Below are 20,394 nucleotides of genomic sequence, written 5' to 3' on the forward strand. Positions count from 1 at the left end.
CTGAAACTCACTTTCTCAAAATAAATATTTCTAAAAGCAAAATAATGTGTATCGCTGGCAATAAAAAATCTAAATCTGTGAAATTTGGATGGACAGTTGGGGGACTTAAGTTGGAAGTTGTGAATAGCTATGTTTTCTTGGGGAAAGTAATAACTAATAACTCCAGTGAGAAACCCCATATTGATAACAACATGCGGAAAGCAGTGGCCCAAGGGAAAAGTTTACAAGCCCTTTATTCAGCCACAGGGAGGCGCCACTTTTCCTTCCTGTTAGAAGTATTTCGCGCCAAGATCCCGTCCACTTTGCTATATGGACTTGAAATAGTGGATTTGGGGCAATGGGGATTTTTGCAGTTGGCAGAGGGGAAGATTTTTCGGAATCTAACCTCTACCAATAATTCATGTACAGCTGCAGCTTTTAGACTGGAGTTTGGAGCTCGTAGTAGTTGGGCCCAGGGCCTAGCGGGGTTGGTGCGCTGGGTTGCCTGTTTGGCGAAGGGGGAAGCAGGGACACTAAGACGCTTAATGAAAGACGAATTATTGGGGTCTTTCAATGAATTCTCCCTTCTTGTAAAAAATTTCAGAAGGGCAGTGACACTTCTGAAATTAGATGAGACCTCCCTTTTCTCCCTCTCCCAGGGCCAATTAAAACTAGTTTTGAAACGGGCCTCATGGGCACTTAGTTTCAGATTAGATAGGGAGTATATTGTAACTAGGAAGGGAGTCCCTCCATTTGTCTTATCTTGTGTAATCAAATATAGGCAACCCTACATATCCTGGAATTTATCCCATGGTGTCCGACGATTCTGGTTTCTGTTAAGACAAGATCTCCTGCCTTTAAATATACTTCTGTCCAAGTGGTATGGTACTTCCGCAGCTTGCAACTTTTGCAACTGCCCCAAACAAGATCTGAGTCACGTCATATTTATATGTCCTCCCCTGCTCCCTTTCCGTCGCAAATGGCTACGCCATATTTGCTTGAAATTGAGTATTCTTACTGCTAATGCTTTTGTACATGCTTTAAATAACCCTTCTAATGAGATATTTTGTTTTAATGTTTTTAACTTTTTTAAATGCTTTTTAGATATTTATTGAGGGGCTTCTTCTTTTAGCATAGTATGCATTACTGATTCTTGTAACCCGTATTGGCCTTTTGTACAGAAATTGTAACTTTGTAATGTGCTTTGTTCTTTTTTCTGTAAAAATGGTTTTGTATGTTGTATTCATTGTGTTATCTTTTGTGGATCTCTTCGGAGTTCCGAATCAAATAAAATAAACTTGGAGAAACTTGGAAAAGGTTAAGTGCAGTGAGCCCTAAATTTGAAGAATCTAACCAGACAAAGTTTTACGGATATCCTCAAGGTTGCATAACAAATTAGATTCCACATGTATACATGTCTATATTCATACAGTATGTGAAATAGTGAAAATGAAAATGCAGATGTGTTCCTTGTACCTCAGCTGGAAGTAATGTGTAGGAGTAGAATTTCTTCATCTTTATAACCAGGTCATCGTTGGATAATGTAACATACTCCACAAACTTCCTGTTCAGTAAGAACCAGTCAGAGCCTCCATCTACAGTAATGCCTTCTGGGATTTTTCTGTCTCCAAGACGCCACATGTGGGTGTCACATTCAAGGAAAAGTCTGTCCAGGCCCTGTTTTCTAATGAATCTAAGAGAAGAGACAAAGCCACATTTTAAATAACGTAAAACTGTGTATTTAAAAGTCTTCACATTATATCATATTTGTCACAAAATTGCCACCTGATACCAGGGCAAAACACTATGTACAGTAAGTCAGGTTCAATTTCCACTCTCAATGGACCTTATAAGTTTCTTTACCAGAAGTAACAGTTTTTGCTTCTTCCATTTCCACTTTCCACTAAATGATGTCCACTGATTTCAAACTGATAATTTTCCTTGCTCCTATGAACAATAATTCACGTCAAAACATTAGAGATAAGGTGCTATTGGAATTAAAACAAATGTTTGTGTGTTGCTGCTTGAAACTAACTTAGTTGATTCTGGCAAATCACATCCTATTTTGAAAAGAACTTTAAAGTACCATCCCAATGGGATTCACTTGTGATGAATAAAGTTTAATGATAATTAAAGTCATGAATTAAAACTGGAAAAAAGTAGAAAAATTGCCAATTAGCTGTGTTTTTTGCTTGGTTAACCATTTTATAGGGAATTTTCATTGGTAAACTGTACCGGAAGAATATAAGAAAATATCTGGCACCATTCTAAATGATTACAGTGGCGGTTCCTCCTAAAGGGTGGAGGAGCGTTGCCCAGTCTGCTGCAAGCACAGCAAGTACATGTAAATAAAATGATCATTACCATTTATTATAGCACGGGCTGGTGGCACATCAAATAAATTATATGATGTACCACTGGCTCACGCAGTTCTAGCGTGAGTGGTGGAGTGTGAACACGGGGACGGGGCTGATGGCACCATCATGATGACTTGCAAATCTGCCAGTGCGGAGTGCACATGTTGGATTGGCCTGCTGTTGTTCGACTGCCAGCCTGACATGGCACTTCAGACTGGACCACTCCCAGCAGTGTTAAACTACTGGGGGATTGCAGGCACAGGCACCCAGCCTCAAAAGGAGTGCTGGGTTAGCCTGCTCAAACCAATCTTGGTGCTTCTCTCATTCTGAAAACTGAATGAAAGCAGCTCCAGGACAGAGCAGGAAGTACATGGATACCTGCAGCCTGCGTTAGAAACATGTTTTTGTTTATTCCTCTTAAGTGAGGAGGAAGGATAGAGTGCCTCTTCCCATTCACCACTTTCTACCTGCTGGCCCAGCCTGTTCATCTCTTGCCAGTCTCGTCTTTCTGCCCCTTGCCATTCAGTACATTGTTTCAAGTTGGTGTTAACTTTGGAAGTGAGGGGGCTGAGTGGAGTGCAAAAGGTACCAGACTTGTGTGCAGTGCATATGATTATGTGTGAGGGCATTTATCAGACATTGCCTTTAGGGTTACCAAACCATGACTATAAACGGACTAGAAAGGGTATATAGAGCTACCAGGCCGGCATGTACGATATGGAGACCGGCCCCTTCATATTGGGAGACCAGGCCATATATTACAGAGAGAACAGGTTTCTTCACATAAAAGAGATCTGGGCATAGCTCTCACCTCCCCTGTTAGGAGGGTGTTTTTTGAACAGTGCAGACTTTTTACTAACACCACTGACCATGCTGGTACCTTAAATCTTACATCTGTAAGTATGAGCCTGCAAGCCCCAGAATGCTTAGTTTTTTAATTTAGAATGTGAGGACTTGCTCAGTGTTACCCTAATGACATAGGGCCAGTTGACATCTGTGTGGATGGTGAGAACTAAACAGTGCCCGGCTACAGGTGAGGTGGTGTAAAGTAGGACGCTGAAGAGGTGGAGTTCAAACAGATAGACATGGATGCTGCATAGTGGGACCTGGATACTGAATGAACGGAGGTGGATACATGATTTATTGAAGGAATTAATGGCTAGCAAGAGAAGGGTATTTGGGCAAGGAGGACACTTTAGTCTGATGGAGAGGCCTGGGATGCTGCAGGTGAAGCACTGTGTGGAGAGAGGCCGTGTTTTTGCAATCCTATTGTGAGAGGTAGAAGAATAGTATCATGATGTAATTTACGACTGCACATGACTGCAGGATGCTGTGCAACCTCAACTCATCAACAGTGTATCTTGCAAGCTTTATTAAGGACAAGCACACTTTCTTGGAAGGAGTACAACACAAAGGGTACTGGTGATGAAAGTACTGACAGCAACCCTGCTGAATCTAAATGTCCATCTGGTTTTACTGGTGCACAATGAAGACTTCCGGTTGACACGTATCTCAAATAATTCCTTCAGTTGCACAGATGTTGACAATGCTGTATCCCTTCATAAACACGTTCCTGAGAGACAGCAATTGGAAAAGCCTATGAAGTGATGGTGGTCCCCTGGAAGTCAATCACCTTCCATTCCTTCCCTTCACTATGTCCCATTTCTTGGAAGCTAAAGCTTGAACTTGTTGCCTAATGCAGCTTCAATGCTGCTTTCCAGTGATCTGGAAGTGAAAGGCCAAGTTGACATGCACATTTATTATTTTGCATTCCTCTTCACTTGGTCATGTCAATCTGCGTCAAGAGCTCCTGAGGTTGACTTTGGACCACAACTAGTCACTAGCATTCTATGGATAGCTTTTTTGTTCAGGTAGACCTTCAGTTTTGCAGGAGTGGCAATTCAATATGCAGGATAATGTACAATAGTGTTAGCTACTCCCAGGATGTTGTTTCTGTACTTTTTCATGTAGCACATGCACATTACTATTGTACTGTGGATACTGTGAACTGGGTGGCACCACTTGTTTGCACGATTGAGAGCTCTGGAGCAGTGGTTGAAGTCACAGCAAGTTTCTCACAGGTTCTGCAGTGGGTCAAAAAAGGTGTTCAGAATACATGGCCATCCAATCATTGGCTCCTCTGCATAGCGCACAGGACAGTGGCCACATATTTCAGTTGTAATTGTGATTCTTTGCAAATGGGTGGGATGGGGCCCCTATCATGTGGGTACACCGTTTTCAAAATTATGACATGGTGAAAGTAAATGAAAATGCAATGGTTGCTCAGTATTTAAAGGTAATTTCTAACTTTTAGCCCTACCACTTACAAATGTCACCAGCCACCACTGTAAACAAACTACACGCTTTAGTTCAAAGAAATATATACTAAATTGGTTGTGTTACAGACTGTGTCCCAGAAGGAACAAATTGTGTGTTCTTCAACCTCAAGCCGAACTCAGTAAGATTGAGAATTATGAACCAGCTCACTTTGTGTATGATGTCAAATATTAGGAATATTGTTTTATTTTCATGTTAAATGTGACAAAACAGATAGCTAGTCATCTTCTCAAAACACAAGTCCTTCACCTCCAGTTCACATACATACTGCTTTTGACCTGAGAGGCAATAGCTTGACTTAAGAATTTAGGATATGATGTACGAAATTTCCAGTCACAAAAAGGTTAGGCAAATTGAACACTGACGTGGAAAAGAATTTTGCGATCTCTGACCTACCTAACCATTATTAATAAAGTAAATCACAAATTGCAACTCACTATGATTGGATGTCGTCAAAGAGAGTGTCACCACCTGAGGTCCACCATGTATGTGATCGTATTTAAATAAAGTAAACCTTTTTTAAGTTAACAGTGGTCCCCTAGACCACTGCCAACTACCCAGCAAACTTTTTTTTTACATTCACAAAGGGAAAAGGGTCCCCAGGGGAACCTTTACCTTCTGCGTATGTGTTACCACCCCAACTTGTGAGTTTGTAACTTTTAAATATTTTGTGACCGGATTACGGTTGTAAAACATTGATATATACCATAATGAATTGCTATTTGGAAGGGACTCCCTAAACATGCTACATCCAAATAGTAATCTGTTAAGCCTTTCTAGATCAATTTTGTGATTTGCTAGCATGTTATCAAGTTTCATTATAGGTTTAGTAGATTTGTAGTCACAAACCCTCTGAGGCTGTTCAACCATAAAATGGCTTTGTACATCAGGCCATAGAAAACTGTCTGAACCCAGCAGTTGGTGTGGCTTACATTTTGAGTTCTGATTAAAATACTTGAAAAGGCTGTTTCACTATACAAAAATAAAAGCAAAAATTATTACTTCCTGTATACAATGCAATTTAACAGGTAAAGGGTTTAAGTGTAGTGCTTTAAAGAATTTTTAAGATGTAAAATATTCCCTTATTTCTTCCAATGTCTGTTGCGTCTAGTGCACAATGGATATTGCCACTGAAGATCACTATCCCCCTGCAATAACCTCCTCACCGAGTTTCCTGTATGCCTCAGGGAGAAGTTTCATTAGTACGTCAAGATCCTTTCAATGGAATTCATCATAACTTGATACTAACTCCACAAACCTCATTCCCTGCATTGCCTACGCATTTGTTTTATTTATGTGGGGATTGCTAGGTGGCCTATGCTGACACTCTTTTTCTGGCATTATGCAACCACCAGTGAGTCTGGGGGTACTTGCCCCCTGATGTAAAGTGGACCTTCAGGGGAGGCTTTGAATTTCTTTTTAATACTTAGGGTGTAACTACCCTCTCCCTGACAGAGTCCTCAAAGCTCAACAAAAACAAACAGCCTGTCTACTCAAATGAAAAGTAAGGGAATACCTCAAAAGTAGTCTCAGGGGCTAAAGAGTCGCAGTTGAGCCTAGTGATAAAAAGATATCAGATAATTTAATGTCTGAAAACAATATCTATTTATTCGAAAAAAAACTTTACTTCCACAGATATACAAGATATACAAAAAACATAAAGTTAAACAACTTTAGTCGTGTCCATTTGGATCCATCATATGGAGTACAAAAATGTCAATATTCCAACAATATAAACACTCACTCTGGGACCCCTACAGACAGGCATGCTTTCAAACAAACTGACGCATCCCATTCATCCTATACGTATAAACCCATCACATTACATACAGGCAAAGTAAGTTAAAATCAAAGCAACTTGGAAGATCACAAGGACCAGCAATGAAACCCTGTATCAAAGTGAATTCTGCACAAACGTGGCATTTTCAAAACACTAGTTACATCTTTGGTGGGAGACCAAATAGGTGGTTGACCCTTCTTCAGGGCTCAAAGGAGACAAAAGTGAACCAAAGTGGTCAGGGAGAAGGGGATCCCAAATGCAGCACTGTGGGGAAAATGGAATCACAAAAATAAGGCTCAATACACCAGAACGAAAAACTCATGTTTAATAGAGTTAGTGCACTTGGACCCAAATACCCAAGGGCTTATTTACCTCAAGGTAGTGTATAATCTAAAAGTGATAAGCAGACAGAGGAACAAAAGAAATAGCCACAATAGGGTGCATAGTGATTATATGAGTCCCCCTTCCCATACGGGCTGCCTGGGTCTGAGAATGAGTGAACAGATCCCTCTGGACACTCTGGTGGAGGAGGGAGGTGGCAGAAGTGAGATTCCCCTACGTGGTGGTGGTGTGTGATGCTATGATGAAGAAGGTGAAGATGGTAATGGTGAAGCATGTAGTACCTGTTGTGGGTTGGTAGGCAGAGATGGAGACTGAGGGGGTGTTATTTGCTCTTTGCGTTCATTGTGCTCTGGGTGCAGAGGCATTTGTGCTCAAGTTCTTCCTCAAAAGTGAGCTTTCTTTTCATTGAAATGGGAGGAATGATGGAAACAGGCTTTTACTTTTGAGGTGTTGTCAAGTTTCTGCCTGTATCCGGGTGAATAAATAAGAATTTTTGTTGGGCATCAAGCTCCTTGCCTGTCTTTTGAGAAGGAGGGCTTCTGAAATTTCCAAGCTGGGTGTTGAAGCGGTTTTCGGCCTTGATTTAAACTTCAACTTTGTTTGCTGTGTTTTCTGCCTCAATGATGAAGGCTTGAGGCCCTTTAGACAGGAGGTCACTGGATGGTACATGGCTGGTGACTTAACCCTGGAATCTTTTCTCAGTTCCCAGTGGGGCGAAGGTGGAGGTGGGTCTGCAGCTTTCTTTTTAGCTGGTTTTGGGGCTGGATGCCTGGCTCAGTCAGGAGCAGTGCTGTTCTCCACCATATGGTCTCCTGTGATGGTGCATTTTATCCCCATGGCATGGTTAAGTAATCACAAACCTCTTCTTTGTAGGTGGGCCCGCTTGCTTTGACTCAGCAGGGTTGTGTTCTTTGTTGGAGGCGCCTGATAACACTTTTTTAGGCTGGCTGTGCACCCCACACCTATTGCCTCTGGGGGTCAAGGCAATTCTTCCTCGACATTGAGGGGATTCTGTTCTCTAAAGAGGTCTCAACTCTTTCACACAGACTAACACCGCATCCTCTGATGAGCCCAGCGTCTGTCTCTTTCTATTTCTCTCTCTTTCCCTCTCTCTCCCTCTCTTGCTCGCTATGCTACACGAGTATCTTCTTGCACCGAAAGGCCAGGCAGAAGTTGCAGATCGACTCTTGGTGTTCTGGAGAGAGGCAGAGGTTCCACACCTTGTGCTGATAGGACCACAGGTATTTAGCGGTACAATGCAGTAGAATTAAAAAGGAGTCCACTCAATCTACTGACGTTTTCCATGGCCAAGTTCATGGTATCTGGAAAACAAGACCAAAATCAGTGCAGGCAATTGTGCTGACTGCATACATCAGAGCAAAATCAATTGTAATCCTCCTCTGGAATCAGCAACCTAAGGCACGGCCTGAAATCACTGTGGACAACATGCCATTTTCAGATCTGTTGCTTCCTGTGGCTGAACCCAATGGCCAAAGAAACTATCTAAGGTTGGAGTCAATGTCCATGAGCATGGTAGACTAATGCTGGAATTACTCTACATCTTGTGACTTGAAAAAGACAAACAACCTGCAAGTTAATGCAATACTAAAAGTGTGAAATTGACCTGTAGGGCTGCTTTTGAGACTGGGTGGTCAAATGAAACTTCAGCACATAAGGCCAAAAATGCAGTTTCACTCCTCTATGCTGCCGTCGGCTTTCTATGCCTCATATCACCGTCCCAGCCCTTGCAGTTTGGTCAAAGAATAGGTGCAACAACAACAGAACATAATGCTACGAATATTGTCCTGTTTAGTCTCAATGCATTTTCAACAATATCCTGTGCCAATGTGAAGAGCTCATATATATCCAAGTATAGTGTACTGCAATGTCAAACATGCATACAATATGCTTTAAATTACAGAAATGAAGACCATTATAAAGAAGAATGAGCTCCTTGGGGATAGATCTAGGCAAGCAGAGAAAACACAAGAGATTCTGACATGAAGACAAAGAGATTAAACTCTATTATTCAGTGGAACATTTGTCTAAATTTCCTTTCCACTGTTATGTGTAAACAATGAGATCCATTGCAGCATTGGCAAGTAATATTCCCTCATAACTTTTAGATAGTCTTATTGATTCAGATAAAGTGGTCCTCTTTCAGGGCAGTAACTCTCAGATGCTTTTCGGCAAAATCTTTTCTTGAATGATGTCCAGTTGTGTTTTCTGCATTTTTGGGGGAAGGAAACCGCTATGAATAGCGACGAATTGCTTAATTCCAGGAATCAAGCTTGTGTCCTGTTACTATTAGATCGCCAATTGAGACAAATGTGTGGAATTGAAGGAACTGCATTGTGCAGATTTCAATTATTCATCTAAAATTCCACCCACCAGCTTGAATTGATTGGTGGCTTGGGGTGTAGATATAACTGATGTGTCCGTGCCATCATTCCCGATACCTTAACCCCTTCGCTGCGGCGGCAATTCCGCCGCAGCGCTAGGGGGTGTGGGGGGGGGCGAGCGGCGCTCTCATGCTCGTGACGGAGCCGCTCCGTCACGAGCCGTGGTTTTGCTGTGCTCATGACGGAGCGGTTCCGTCATGGCCCCGCCCGCTCAATAGAACGCGCCGCGCAGGTGCGGCGGCTGGGCCATGACTGCACCGCTCTGTCATGAGCACAGCGCAACCGCGGCTCATGACGGAGCGGCTCCGTCATGAGAATGCAACGGGTTAAGCAAGCCTCAAAAAATAAGCTGTTGCTCTGGCTGGTGGTATACAGGCAAAATAGCATGACTTCCTTTTCAAAATGAATGTCTTTGGAACTCCCTTGATTTAGCGCTCTGCATCCTGAAGGACTTCTAAAGTACCAGAAGGTCTGGAAAGGCAACCTTTCTGCAAAACATTCAAAGTCCTTGAGTTAACTTTCTCTCAGAACTGGGTGGTCTTTCTCTGCTGTTTATCTTGCTGTCGCCTCTAAACCTTTGCCCTCCAATTCTGCAATGCAAGCTTTCTCAAACCACTGTGTAAGGAGCTCGAGCACTGTATGAAAGCAATAAAATAAAACTTATGAAACGAAGTAACTTAAATGTGCCAACAGTTAGGACTCAGAAAATAAACTGAATTTATTTTATTTTTTTAAGAGTTTAACTTAGTTTTCTTGCATCAGTGCGAGAAGTAGGGCACTTTACAGTTCATTTGAACCCACAAGACCGATATGTAAAAGAATGAACTACACTTCAGATCTCCATTGCTAGGAATAATACATATAAGGCACTGGGTAGGAGGTTTTAATAAGAAAGCCTAATGCCAACAGGGCTGACTAATAATTGAACATTGGTCTTCAATCACTGGTGAATGTTCCCCCACAAATTCATTCTTACATTCAACCCATCATCCATTGACAATAAAACACATGCTCACGCAACAAGATATGCAGGAAAATGTAAACGAATAAAGGTAAAAAATTAAAAAATGTTGCTGCATAAACATGAGGGGCAACTTCTTGCAATTAAATATGAATACAAAATTAAACATTGCAGGGAACGGCTATCTTGAAATGATATTTGGATTATTGGTTAATTGTTGTACTGATTTAAGATGGCTGCCATGTTGCTTTTAAATGTGGCAGCTAGTGTAGAGCAGTAAAACACTGATTCACTCTGCCAAATACTGTGTAAGATGCCTGCCTGGTTTATCAGCTGTATGGGATGTGGTGCACTACAGATTAAGTCAGCATCAAAGGAGCTTCCCAGAGCAGTGTCCAGAGTGCTTCTTTGGCTTGCTGCCAAAAAAAGAAAAGAGTAGACAATAATTATAAAAGGGGAGCCTTTTAAGGAGAAATTGCAAAACCAAAGTAACTGGTGCACAAGCCCTGACAAAGGTTCTCACTATTTCAAGCAGATGTGTACTGAGCAGAAAAATGCATTATACAGAGAGCAATAGCCAATGGCTGATGTGGGCTGACCGACTGCCACTGTGCTGTCATGGGCAGAAACAGAATGTAACTGACATAGGACTGGCCCAGAACACCTCTTTGTATGTATGTTTATTGCATAATGTTTTTATTATAAAGGTCTGTCAGATTGATAAAGCGGTCAGGCTAAATCTAAAAAGTACTTTAATCCACCCGGCTTAATGATACACATAAAATTACATATATATACAAAATAACAGATGGCAAAACAATATGCAACCCTCCTAAGAAGGTCTAGCAAGGTCTAATCTTCTACTCCAAGGGATTTGTCAAAGTGGTTGACCAACATGAAACTCTTTGCTTACTTCAATAATCTGTCATATTCCTTCTACCGAAATTCCTGGCTACAGGTTATAACAGGGTAATATCAATTCACCCTTGAGGGCTGGCTACCTTTAATTTGTGTTTTCCACCATGAGTTAACCCGTTCACTACGTTTGCTGCAACATTTTATAACAGATTAGACCTATAGCACCTCACATAACTTTTCTAAATGAAACATAGTTAGACCTATATCTTTTATTATTTACTTGTCACGATTAGCAGCTCAGTGCTAGGGGCTTATTTACAAGCCCCTTGTGCCGCAGGTGAATCACTTTTACCTTGCAAAGCCAGCTGAGTGGTGGGCTTCTCTCCGGCAAATTTATGAGTCTGAATCGGCATTGGCCAAAGCTCGAGGTCTTTCCTCCCTTAAAAATGTAATCAAACCTAGTGGCCGATTAGGATTGCGGTTTTTCCGCACCTTCCGGGCCGGCGGAAGTGTTTGCCGGCCCAGAGGATGCGGAAAAACCGATGCGGAGCCTTCAAAGACCCCCTACCAGATTAGGATGGCTGGGGGGTCAGGAAGACCGTCCGCCGCTTTTCCTCTACGGTCGCCTTACGACCGCGGCGGAAAAGCTCTAACATGGAGGCGGTGTCTAACAGACACCGCCAGCTATATTAGGATGGGGCAGAACAAATGCCTTTCCGCTGCGGCTTCTCCTCCGTGGAATGGCATACAGTGTTTTGTTTGGGGGCCCGTTGCGGGCCCCCAGGGTGACGGTGGGTGGGGGTGCACATGGGGGGTACCTATTATACCCCACTGCATTTGCATGCACAAAGCGGCAGGCACCACGCGGTGCCTGCCGCTTTGTGCATGCAAATGCGAAGCATGAATATTTAACCTTGCAGCGGGTGCTGCTTCAAGCAGCCCCCGCCTCAATGTTAAATATTGAGAATGTGTCTGCCAGGGTGGCAGTCACATCCTAATTGCACTGGAGGGTACGCCGCAGCCCCTGCGGACGTTCCCTCCACCTCAGGGGTCACGGACGGACGCAGGTCCGTCCGCGATCCTAATCGGCCCCCTAGTTAGGGTTTAACTGGGATCCTTTGAACTAGACTGTTGATCAAATCAATGTTTATCATTCGATATTTGGTGTAATTATGCTGTTTTATGCGATTTTCAAAACTGTAGACCAAATTCTAACTGCTGAATGTCAAACTTTATTTTTTGTCTATAATTGTGGTGATTCCCCGATGTTTCGGATCGGAATTTATATGCATTGAACATATATGATTTAGAAAATAAAAAATAATAGTAATTTTAAAAAACAACCACTCCTAAAATGCCCAGAATTAGGTCTAAATCTTCTTCTCCCAGGCCTTGTCAAGGCGGGATTACAAACATCAAACCCCTTGCCTACTATGCTAATCTGGGGTATTCCATATAACAGAATAGTTGCCTACAGACTTTATCAAAGTGTCATAACAATCCATCTTTAAAGGTCTATTGTCTTTTGCATATGCTTTTCACCATAAGTCAATTGTACTTTATTTGTCATAGTTCCCGTTTTGGGGAATCTAACTCATTATTGTGGGAATTCTAAGCACAGATTTCAGTCAGTATTAGGGGAGGGCGGAATTTGCGTAATCAGCTTACGCAAATCTCTGCAAAACGGCAAATAATCTCCGCAAACATGAAGAAATTCCGCAAACACTTCGCAATGCTTTTTTACTGTTCGCCATCGCTGCTTGCGTGCTCAGGGGGAAATATCTCGCCAACACGCATTTCAGAACGCGAACAAGCAAAAAATTTTGCGAAGTCGCGGAACGCAGAATTTTGGGCTATTTCACATTCTCCGCGGAACGCGAAATTACCCAAATTCCACAAATTCCACGAACGGAACGGAATTTACCGCCCAGGCCTAGTCAGTATTAGAAATTCCGACCGCCCAAAATCACCCAACACAATTCCACACAATACCTGCCCTTGCTGCCTTAGAAGTTTAGCAACTTTCTGCCATACCAGTAAACCCAAGGCAAACGTTGCTGTCATTAGATAATGCATTACTAGAAAAGAGCACTACTCCCAAAGTAATTTAACCTTCCAAATCTGGCTTTCAAAAATTAAAGCATTGTTTTACTTGTTATATTTATGTATTAATTGATAAAACACTGCCTTTTCTAAAATATAATATACAACGTTTTTCATAATAATTCTTTGAAACCATGTAGCTTTTTTGGGATATTTAGATTTGCATTTCAGGCTTGCACTATTTTCCCTGAAAGTGTATCCTTGAAACATTGCCCCCCCTTGAGGAATAGCACTTAGTTTAAAGTATAGATAAATATATATTTCTTGGAAAGTAACCAGCATCTTCTCATCAATCAACATATTGTGTTTCATTTTTCATTCAGTTGATTGTTTATACACTCCTTTAAATGTTTCATACTGCATTCTGGAATTAAATTAATCACTAGTTAATTCCAGCAGGCCCTGCACTTGTAAAAATGTAAGAACCTCATTACAAGGGACGCTAAACGTTATTGCTTCGACCTTGGGCATCAACATCTGTCACACATCTTTAATTTATGGCATTGAGCACAATACAGGTAAGGAGGGAAAAGGATAATTAACAATTCTTTACACCCAACAGACCTTGAGGAACAGTCTTCGGCATGCCTCCATATAATCTCACTCAGCACAAGCATAGAGGCAAACAGTGTTTTCTTTACTCCATATCACAGATAGATTTTGGCGCTGACCCAAAGTGAAGAAAATAGATACCAACACTTTAAAAATAGATGTACTGCTTATAAATAATTTTGAATGAAGCGTCTGCATTTTAAAAAAGAGATTCTAACCCATGAACGGTTTTACAAAAACAACGGAAGCACATTTCGCAATATTTTGTACTTCTGCAAGTCACCCAAAAACAAGCCACAGGCTAATTTTGACAAAACAACAAACCCAATTTGACATTTGAAACAAATACATTTTGTCCACAATGTATTATGTAAATGGCAAAAAGACTGTAAACTCCCCTAGTTCTTTGTTTTGTTCTGCCCCATTCTACATCACACAGGTAGCAATTGTAAAAATAGATCTTTCTTTGCGTTCACCCCAGTGTATCGTTTTTGTAATATGCGCCGCATTCTTTATATGAATGGTGCAATGTACTGCAAAATCAATGCATATGAAGCTGAGAAAAATCTTCACCAGTTAGATCACTCAACTCACCAAGCAACTTCCAGTCTTCCTTCTAACGCCACATAAACAATATCTCTATTTGTTAGGCATTCAAAACACACTCCTTTTAAACTCCCTTACAACTGGCATTTGAATGCCTCTAAAGGGAACCTTTCAGTCTGTTTTTTTCGATCATTGTAAATGGAGCACAAAGGGGAAAGGGGAATAGTATGAGAAAAAATAACTACTTAGCCTGCCAAGATTAGGCCGAGCTCCCCTTGGAGTGATAAGCAATTGGGTGTAAAAAAACAGGACAGGCTTTAGAATGCCTGCTGCTTCAAAAGCATCTCTGAATACCACTATTGTGTAGAAAAGAAGCTGAAAAAAGAAAATCAAAACTCTCTCCTGCATGCCAGGTCTCATCTCTTAAAGCTGTCTGCTTCTGTACAATACCAAAAGTACCACGATTGCTCATAAGTACACTGTCATTCAAACTATAGTAGGAAGCGAGAATTATTGCCACATAGGTTCCAACTTCCAATGTCAGAAAAAGAATCAGAGACTCTTTGGAAACTTGTAATGTATTGTATATAACTCATGGATTATGCTCCTTTTAAATTAAAAGACAAAGAATGTGAGAAATTTAGTTACTGGGGGATGTGGATGAAATCCTTCTAAAGAAACAAATTACAACCCTTGTTAGGGACAACAAAAAGTCGCTAAATTAACCTCTCCTCAACCCTCTGGTAGCTTGGCACCAAAGCTGTCAGGCTTATCTTGGAGACAATGTGTAAAGCATTTATTCAGCACACAAACAGTGATATAGTCACAACACATGAAAAATCCAACACAAATTTAGAGGGATAAAGTAAAATGTAATATAGATTATTTGACACCAAAACAACTAAAATCCAATCAGTAGATATGCAATTTCAAAGATTTTAGTAAGTATAGAGCCTAATATGACTGCAATGATGCTCAATCATTAATAACAGACCTATCAACTTTAGGTCTGATACTAAAGAATAAAGGACCTACGCATCAGGCTGGTCATACTTTAGACTTAGTTTTTTCTAATGTTCACACGATTTCATGCCCGCCTGCTATCCAGGTGAGCTGGACTGATCATTTCGTTGTGGAATTTATTACCCCCCCTCAGGCGCCTAATCCCACGCACCTCAGCACACTACCTTGCATCCGTAGACAGTGGCATAAAGTTACTAATTCTACTTTTAAAGATAATTTTAACCTTCCTACACTACGACACTCGGATGATATTGAAGCAGCTCTCAAGAAATTTGATGATGAAGCCAGGAAAACTATAGACAAAATTGCTCCACTAAAACTTTTTAAATCTAGGCCAGTCAGGAAGCAAGAAGTCTGGAAAGGGGCGACCACTCGGTCCCCCCGAACGTATGGCGGAGTACCTCGATCCCTCCGGGAAGCCATTTTGGGCGGGAGGCGCGTCTCGGCTGGTATGCCCGAAGCGGCGTAGCCGGGGCGCGCCTTTTTCCCGCCCTAGAGTGGGCTGGCCTAGACACTGACGCGGCTGGCCACGCCCTCGGGGCAGGCAGGGGCGGGTTTACGCCCGCCCTGAAGACGGATAAAAAGGGACGCAAGACCAGAAGGCATCCTCTTGTTCCTGGGCTCTGAAGCTGCACCTCCTCGCTGCACGTGAGCTCGAGACGGAACGAAGAGCCAATTTTGAGCGTTGTAAATCTTTCTTTTTGTCTTTCAGATACTCTGTCAGAGGAATGCCCAAGAAAGGCGGGAAGAGTATGACGACTGAACAGATGCTTCGGTTTCTCATGAAGGAGATGACCGAGCTGAAGAAACGGGTGGCAGAGAGAGACGGGGAAGGGGGGCCGGAACGTCCGTCGGCTGGAGCAGCTCCAGGAGGGAGAGCCAAGAGGCCAAGGAGGGGACCAGCCGGGGGAAACGTCCCGATTCCCTGTACCCCGCTCGAAGAGCCAACCTCAGTACCGGCGGAGGGGAATCCGATTCCCGTGGTGGTCACCCCGGTGTCCAATGAAGATATGCCGCCCGAGCTGGCAGCACAACTTGCAGCGTGGTTGGGCGACAGTAGTGAGGGCGTCACGGCTGCCGAGGCACAGGCGCTAATGAAGCAATTGCGCGAGAAACGGGATGCAGCCAAGGTGTCCGCGCCGGCTGCAGTAGTTGACAAGCCACAAGGGACGATTGCGACCGCAGAGGCAGCGTCCGGTGCAGGTAAGCGGCCATTGCCGATTGCGAGGGATGAGTCAGCACCTTCACGTAGAGAAAGGTTGGGTCAACATGTTCCTTTGGCAATTAAAGAAAAGATTTGGGCGGGGGAATATGTGAACATCTTCTCGTTGCTTGTTGATCATTATGAGGTGGAGCATGTTAAGGGTCAGAAAGATCTCATGCATCCCAGTGTTTGGCGCGCTAAAATGGCCGCCTTTAAAGTGAATGAGAATATTGGCAATTGGGGCAAAGCATGGGGAATTTTTACGTCAATCTTAGGGGAACGTAGGCCCGAGTTGCTTTCCGAGTTGCCGACCTATCAGTCGCGAATCATGGGGTACTCGACATCACACCAGGGTAACCATTGGTTCTGCTACGATAATCTTTTTAGAAAGGCTAAAGAGCATAATAAAAGCTTAACCTGGGATTGTTATGATTCTTTGACATGGGATAAAATGAAGGAGACAGGTATGTTGAAGATGCCATTGGTAGGAAGTAATGTTGGCGAATCCTCCCGCCAATATGTGGGGACGCCCTTTCGTTCAGGTACGGGTACCGACGATTACTCGAGACCTGCCGGCAATACAGGAAAAAGGGGGTTCTGCTTTAATTTCAACAGAGGTAAATGTACTAGGCCCCAGGGATCGTGTAAATTTAAACATGAATGTAGTGGGTGCGGGTCGTCCCATCCTGAGTCCACGTGCAGAGCCAAAACGGGTGATAATGGGGGGAGGGGAGGCGCCAAGCAGGTCTAACGTAGTCCGAGGGGCGCCTTTACCTACCCCGATTGATACCTTGGCGATGATTCCCTGGCTCAGTGAATACCCGGATCGTACTTCTGCTGGGGTGCTGCGGAACGGATTTTCGTATGGTTTCCGCATCCCGGTAGGGGACTTTCAGGGTGTGGAGAAGTGTAAAAATCAACTTTCCGTCCTGCAGCATACAACCGTGGTACAGGATAAGATCCGGAAGGAGGTTACCCGAGGTCGGGTTGCCGGCCCATTTAGTGTACCCCCGGTGCAGAATTTTGTTTGTTCTCCTTTAGGGGTGGTCCCCAAGAAGGACCCGGGTGAGTTCCGACTGATTCATAATTTGTCAGCTCCACGTGGTCTGTCTGTAAACGATGCAATAGATCCTGAAGTATGTTCGGTGCGGTACGCATCCTTTGATGAGGCCGTAGCCATTTTGAATCGCCTGGGGCCCGGGGCGCTGATGGCGAAGTCAGATATCGAGTCAGCGTTCCGATTGCTCCCGGTACACCCGGACGACCAGCGTCTCCTGGGTTTCATGTTTCAGGGTTATTATTACATGGATAGGTGTATGCCGATGGGGTGCTCTATATCTTGTGCCTATTTCGAGAAATTCAGTAGTTTTCTACAATGGGTCTTCACAAAGAGGACGGGTTTCCAACATGTAATGCATTACCTTGATGATTTTCTGTTCCTTGGGGCAGCCGGGGATCTCGAATGTGGCCGGGCCTTGGCCGAATTTTGTGTGTTAATGAACCAGTTTGGTGTGCCATTGGCACCGGGTAAAACGGTGGGTCCTGCGACTTGCCTCGAGTTTCTGGGGATTGAGTTAGACTCCAGTGAGGGTTGTTTTCGTCTGCCAGCGGACAAAGTGCGGAAGTTCAGGGCAGCCTTGCAAGTGTGTATAAATCGATCTAAAGTTACGCTGCATCAATTACAGCAGTTGGTCGGACAGTTGAATTTTGCCCTGAGGGTGATACCAATGGCCCGCCCCTTTTCCCGTTCAATTGCCCAAGCTATGGTCGGCCTAAAGGAGGGCCATCATCGCACAAGACTATCGGCTGAGGTCCGCCAGGACATGCATATTTGGTTAGCATTTCTGGCGAACTTTAATGGTCGAGTCGTCTGGAACAAACCAGCCGTGTCCTCTGACGAGCTGGGGCTATGGACAGATGCAGCAGGTAGCATAGGTTTTGGTGCCATCTTCGGCACAAAATGGTCGGCACAGAGGTGGCCGACGTGGTGGCATGACAATGGTCTGACAAGTAATATTGCTTTTTTGGAACTTTTCCCCATTTTGGTGGCCCTGAGAACCTGGCCCGAAGGGTTCAAAGATCACTCTGTGATATTTTGGTCTGACAATATGACCGTGGTTGAGTGCATCAATAGTCAGGCAGCACGATGTAAACTGATTTTAAGACTCCTCAAAGAAATTGTCCTACTGTGTATGCAACTGAACGTGCTATTCCGAGCAAAACATGTCCCAGGGGTAATGAATCAGGCGGCTGATGCACTGTCTCGTTTTCACATGCAGGCTTTCTCGGGTTTCCTTCCCTCAGCGGACCCAGAGCCGGCACCCTTTCCCGAAGCTCTCTGGTCTCTCGGTGCCCCGAACTTCGTCACCTCGTGGGAGAGAGTCTAGCACCAAGGACGAGGAAGGCATATGAAGGGGCGTTTCGGTCCTATTTAGCCTTTTTGGGGGCTGATAGAGAGAGGCTTTGGGGCCACGAGGAATGGGTGGTGAATTTTCTGATGTCTTTACGTAGGGCTGGGAAATCGGTGGCTACGGCCCAGAGGCATCGCGCTGCCATTTCCTTTGTTGCCAGGGCTCATAGTATCCAGGACCCGACAGCGTCTTTCGTTGTACAGAAAGCGCTGCGCGGGTGGCAACGCCTTGAGGGTCGCAGAGTAGATGAGAGGCGCCCGATAGGTTTGGATAGGTTGGCCCAGTTGTTGGCCACACTCCCTGCCACATGTTCATCTCAGTTTGAGACGGTTTTGTTCCGAGCCGCTTTTACGCTAGCATTTCACGGGGCGATGCGGGTAAGCGAACTGGTAGCAAGGAACAAACAGGAAGTGGCAGGGGGTTGGTGCCAGGAACACGTTCAGATCAGAGGGGAGACAATGACTGTCTCCTTTGTCAGGTCCAAGACCGATCAAGGTGGGATGGGTGACTGCATAATCATACGCAGGATTCCCGGGTCCTCCATGTGTCCGGTAAAGTGTTTAGAAGATTACCTGGCACGAAGGGTGGCATCATGGGGGGGGACCTTGTTGAGACACGCGGACGCCACCCCACTGACGAAATTTCAGTTTCAGCGGGTGCTTGCGATGTCAATTGCCGCTGCGGGCTTGAACCCGGGCGAGTTTGGGACCCATTCCTTTCGGATAGGGGCTGCTACAGAAGCTACAGCCAGGGGTCTTAATGTTGAACAAGTGAAACGAGTGGGGCGTTGGTCCTCCAATTGTTATAAGAGGTATGTGCGGTTGCACATGTTGTGAAGCTGTCATAATGTACTCACGCCTCTTGTTTTTGTTTGGTTTTCAGTTGCGCAAGCCTACGAGGCGGGGCGGACTATGCAGTCGACCCAACACCGGGCCAGCGGTCAGACATCACCGGCTGTGAGAAAGGAGGTGTGGGTCGTGGGCCACTCATACGTGAGGCGTGCCGCGGACGTATTCAAAGCAGGTGACATGATTCACGTAGCTGGGGAATACGGGTACAGGGTGTCCTTCTACGGAAGAGGCGGTCTCTGTATTGACCAGTTTCAAACATTTTTCGAGGGTTTGTTAGGGCGGACGAGGTCACCGCCGTCTATAGTCATAGTACATTTAGGGGGCAATGATTTGGTCACCACCGGTAGACGACTTCTCCTGGAGGCAAAGCTTTCCACTGTAAGTTGGTTGGCGAGGAGAGTTCCGGGGTGCACAATTGCGTGGTCCCATATGATCCCACGAAAGGTGTGGCGGGGGGCTATTTCTATTCCTGCTTTGAATCATTCTGTTAGAAAGCTTAATAACAAAGTGAGTAGGTTGTTCCGTTCCAGGACATTGCATTCTATTTCGCATGGCTGTATTAATGATGACAGTATGTATTTGGGGGATGGTGTGCATTTGTCTCGAGTGGGGAATGAGTTACTCATAACAGACTTCTTAGCATGGTTAAAAACGTTAAAACATGACCTTTAGGTAGGAGCTTTGTGGG

At 44.1% G+C, this 20,394-nt stretch overlaps 1 protein-coding gene across 1 annotated transcript in view; it reads right to left on the reverse strand.

The window, feature by feature from the left end:
• XYLT1 (xylosyltransferase 1) overlaps positions 1–20,394 on the reverse strand; it is a 661,442-nt gene that overhangs the window by 98,952 nt on the left and 542,096 nt on the right. The window contains exon 6 of the mRNA XM_086941433.1: positions 1,456–1,672. Within this exon, the coding sequence (XP_086797559.1) occupies positions 1,456–1,672 (217 nt within the window). The remainder of the gene's footprint in view (positions 1–1,455; positions 1,673–20,394) is intronic.

Source organism: Lissotriton vulgaris, chromosome 10, assembly GCF_964263255.1.
Source record: "Lissotriton vulgaris chromosome 10, aLisVul1.2, whole genome shotgun sequence".
Taxonomy (NCBI): domain Eukaryota; kingdom Metazoa; phylum Chordata; class Amphibia; order Caudata; family Salamandridae; genus Lissotriton; species Lissotriton vulgaris.